The 4,544-nt window shown below is 47.7% G+C and overlaps 1 protein-coding gene across 1 annotated transcript; it reads right to left on the bottom strand.

Annotated features, from left to right (window-relative positions):
* Window positions 1–2,032: 2,032 nt before the first annotated feature.
* LOC141271653 (protein FAM200C-like) lies at window positions 2,033–3,253 on the bottom strand. Its single transcript, XM_073681694.1, has one exon. It carries the CDS (start codon window positions 3,251–3,253, stop codon window positions 2,033–2,035), a length of 1,221 nt encoding a protein of 406 aa, XP_073537795.1.
* Window positions 3,254–4,544: the final 1,291 nt, after the last annotated feature.

The raw sequence follows: 4,544 nt of genomic DNA, 5'->3' as shown, positions 1-4,544 counted from the left end.
CCAGCATACAAGATGAGAATAAAATGCTGACAGAACAGTTCATCCGGGGGTTGAGGTCCCAGGAGGAGAGCAGAACCGTACGTGGTGGGCTTTAGATCATCCAGATGCCACCTTTGACACCCTGAAGGACATGGCTATTAAGGGTCTACAGCCCCTGGAAACATCAGGAACTTCTATCCAGCGTTACCAGGGTGGGGCCACCCCAGTGGCCGCAGCACCCACTGCTCCTTCATTGACAGCTGAAACAAAGATGCAAACAGTGCCCCCTAGCGAGCTGGACAACCTGCGCTCTGAAGTGCGTCAGCTGAGTAAAATCCTGGCCACTGTCCTGAGCACCCTGCAGCTACAGGTGGAGCCCGAGCCGGAAGGAAGGATCCTACTCACCGACAGTCCTGAGGATGTCCCCTGGATGAGGAGAAGAAGGAGGATGACACCACCCCGTAGGAGGAAGGCCTTTCCTGTCCATCGTGTACTCGAGGACGTATGAGGACCATTTGAAGCACCTAGCGACGGTATTTGAAGCATTGTCCCGGTATGGGATGAAACTAAAGCCTTCTAAATGCCACTTGCTCAAGCAGAAGGTTCAGTACCTGGGGCACGTAGTCAGCTCGGAGGGAGTAACACCAGACCCGGAGAAGGTCACTGCCATCCAGAAGTGGCCTGAGCCGAGAAGCAGCAAAGAAGTACGGCAATTCCTGGGACTGGTCGGGTACTACAGGAGGTTCATAAAGGACTATACCAAAAAGGTAGCACCTCTCCAAGACCTCCTGGTAGGACAGTCCAAAAGAGGAAAGAGTCCCCCATTCCAGTGGGGCAAAGAACAGGCTGAATCCTTTGCAGTAATGAAGGAAATCCTGACTGGTGAAGAAATCCTGGCTTACCCTGACTACAGCCAGCCTTTCCTGCTGTACACCGACGCCAGCAACGAGGGACTGGGAGCTGTGTTGTCCCAGAAGTAAAATGGAAGGGAGAAGGTAATTGCGTATGCCAGCAGGAAGCTACGCCCTACCAAGAGGAACCCGGAGAACTACAGTTCCTTCAAGCTGGAGTTCCTGGCCTTGGTCTGGGCTATCACTGAAAGGTTCAAGCATTACCTAGCCTCAACTAAGTGTACAGCTTTTACTGACAACAATCCCTTGACACACCTGGAGACAGCCAGATTGGGAGCCATGGAACAGCGTTGGGTGGCCAGACTGTCAAATTATCAGTTCACCATCAAGTACCGGGCAGGTCACAAGAACACCAATGCTGATGCCCTGTCAAGGATGCCTCACCAGTCAGACACCGAGGATGAAGTGGATGATTTAGAGCAGTGGTTTTTAACCTTGTTTGAGGTACCGAACCCACCAGTTTCAAATGCACATTCACTGAAACTTTCTTTAGTGATAAATCAAATATGATTTTTTTTCCAGATTCAAGACATAGGTATATGTTTTTTTACTGGTACACAAAATGAACCGTGCATGAACATCACCTTGATCAAAGAACAAAACCAACACAGTGCATGAACTCACAACAAATTACATACCTGCAAATCAGTGTGACTTCTGCTATTGGTTTTGAGAGACCAGTTCAGATATGCGTGGCTTCACCTTGGCAAGTGCTACTGTCATGTCATTTTCACAGCAAAGTCTGTTCCTTTTCTTTGTTTTTATGTCCAGCATTCTCGAAAAGGATTGTTCGCAGAGATATGTTGTAACAAATGGTATAAAAAATTCCAGGGCTTTCTTAGCAATAATTGGGTACTTTTCCAACTGTCGACACCAAAACGTTGAGAGTGTTGTTGTTCTGAAGAGTTGCTGTTGAACCTGGCTCTGCTGAATTTCAATGATTTCGTCGAGGTATTAATAATTGACATCTGCTGTCTCAACAGCAAACGTGAACGGCTGTCTCACCCATGCTGGATATGACTCTCTTGTAGGGAAATATCCGTCGAGAGTCTTTGCAAGCTCATCTAAGTGCGTGGCAATTGTTTTCTTCAGTTCCATGGATACAGAAATGTCTCCGATTCCAGACACATCTTCGATCTTACTTACACAGTCGTCCAGAAGGGGAAAGTTTGTGAAGTTATTGTTCTCTGTTCGTCGTTTCCATAGCGGTCGTTTTTTTTTTTAAAAGCCTTCAGGTTTTCTTCTGCTTCCATGATGTTGACTCCACCACCCTGCATCTGCTGATTGAGATGATTTAGAGCTGCAAATATATCAGCCATGTACGCTAAAATGAGAATGAACTCAGGATTTTTGAAGCAATCTGCATGACAATGTTGGTGCTCTTGCAAAAACAGGGCTAATTCCACACGCATGGCAAAAACACGATTCAGCACCTGTCCCCGGGATAACCACTGAACATTAGAATGGTACAGGAGTACCTCGAATTCAGAGCCTATTTCTTTACACAGCTCACTGAAGATGCGGTGCCTCAGAGCACTATTTCGCACATAGTTCACACATTCCACTACAGTTTTTAATACTTCTGCCATTTTTGGAGGCAAGGTTTTTGTTGCCAACGCATGCCTGTGCAGAATACAATGCGTAACAATGATGTGTGGTGCATCGGCTTTTACTAGCGCACCAAAACCAGACTTTCTTCCCAGCATGACTGGAGCTCCGTCCGTACAAACTGCAGAAACCATATCCCATGAAAGATTGTTGTCTCTGAGGAAGTCATCCACAAGCTTCTTCACATTGGCTGCCTTAGTTGTTGTTGTAAGAGGCTTACAAAATAAAAACTCTTCTTTTATCATGTTGTCTTTGACATAGCGCACGAAAACAGCAAGCTGGCTTAGATTAGAAATGTCTGTGGTCTCGTCTAGTTGAAGGCTGAATTTTGCCGGACTTGAAATTAGATCTGCGACTACTTGAGCCAAGATGTCTTTACTCATGCACTCTATTCTGTCACTGATGGTGTCATTTGAAAGAGGAATTTGGAATAATTTACCTTCGGCCGCTGTTCCGAGTATCAGATTCGCCATCTTTAACGCTGCTGGTTTTATGAGTGTTTCACCGATGGTGTGCGGCCTGCCCTGCTTTGCGATCAGGTAAGCAACTTCGTACGATGCGGTGAGGATCGGTTTGGTCTCGGGTACAAATCCAAGAGCAGGCAGAGTGGCCCTTTCATCGAAACTGGCTCTTTTCACTTTGAATTCAGCAAACGTTGTGTTCTTGTATTCCCCATCTCCATGCAGCTTCAAGAAGTGTTCCTTCAGTTTTGCCGGTGCGAGACTAGAGTTGCTCAACTTGGCATTGCAAATCATGCAGATAGGACGCTAACTCCCATCACGTTCCATGATACATGTGAATCCATGTTGTACATATTCGTCCGACCACTTTCTTTTTTTGCTCGACATAGTTAGTATGGATTACTGAGCACACTAAATTCCCCGCAGCACTGATTGGCCAATTAATGTAACGTGATCATCTGCAGCAAGTGATGGCCAAGCGGGACGTGTCATCACGAGTTTACTTAATGAGTCGGGTGTGTCTTGACCTCTGTGGCGGAGGCTCCGCCGAACCCCTGAGACCGACTCACCGAACCCCTAGGGTTCGATAGAACCCCGGTTAAGAACCAATTTTAGAGGAAGTTGAATTACCTGCTTTCCACTGAAGCGGAGTGGTCCATGAGCAACACGTCACCAGAAGACATCAGGGAAGGACGCTGAATCCTCTACCCCACCACAGTTGGAAGGAGACCCAGGACAGTGACCCGGTTGTCAGCCTTATCAAAAGACTGATCAGCCAGGAAGGTTCTCACCTGGAGAAGGATGCTCCTCCACAAGCCAAGCAACTGTGGAATGAAAGAAGCCGGCTGTTCATCTACAGAGAGAAGCTGTGCAGAAGATATGTCAACCCCAAGACCCATGAAATGGTGTGGCAGATTGTTGTACCCAGGATAGATATCCAGATGGTGTTGGAAGCCTACCACAATCAAGCAGGTCACTTTGGCTGGAATAAGCTGTAAACCCTGCTGAAGGACTGGTTCTACTGGGTTGGAATGCAGGGCTCCATAGAGAGGTGGTGCCGGAATTGTGGACCCTGTAGCCTTAGAAGAAAAGACTACGGCAGCCTGAAAGCACCCTTGCAGTCCATCAAGACAACCCAGCCCCTGGAGATCGTCGCTCTGGATCACGTCAAGCTGGCACCCAGCAGGTCAGGCTACTCCTATGCCCTGACCATGGTGGATCACTATTCCCGGTTCCTGGTGGTAGCCCCTGTCAAGGACCTGACAGCAGAGACTGCAGCAAGAATGTTCCAAGCATACTTCTGCAGGCCCCATGGATACCCGGACAAAGTGCTGACGGATCAAGGCCCTACCTTTGAAGCCGAGCTGTTTAAAGAATTCTGCCACCTGTATGGGTGCAAGAAGATCCGGACTACGCCGTATCACCCTCAGACCAATGGTTTGTGTGAGAAAATGAACAACATCGTCATAAACCTGCTGAAAACCTTACCCTTGGAAGAAAGAAATCAGTGGCCAGACCTACTACCTGACCTGGTAGATCTGTACAATCACAGACCTGTGAGTTCTACAAATTGTACCCCAGCTTA

Source organism: Phyllobates terribilis, unplaced genomic scaffold (genome assembly GCF_046119375.1).
Source record: "Phyllobates terribilis strain yellow unplaced genomic scaffold, ASM4611937v1 Scaffold_5__5_contigs__length_657084704, whole genome shotgun sequence".
Classification (NCBI taxonomy): domain Eukaryota; kingdom Metazoa; phylum Chordata; class Amphibia; order Anura; family Dendrobatidae; genus Phyllobates; species Phyllobates terribilis.
The sequence above is the reverse complement of the archived record's forward strand: the minus strand, read 5'-3'. Positions and strand labels throughout refer to the sequence as shown.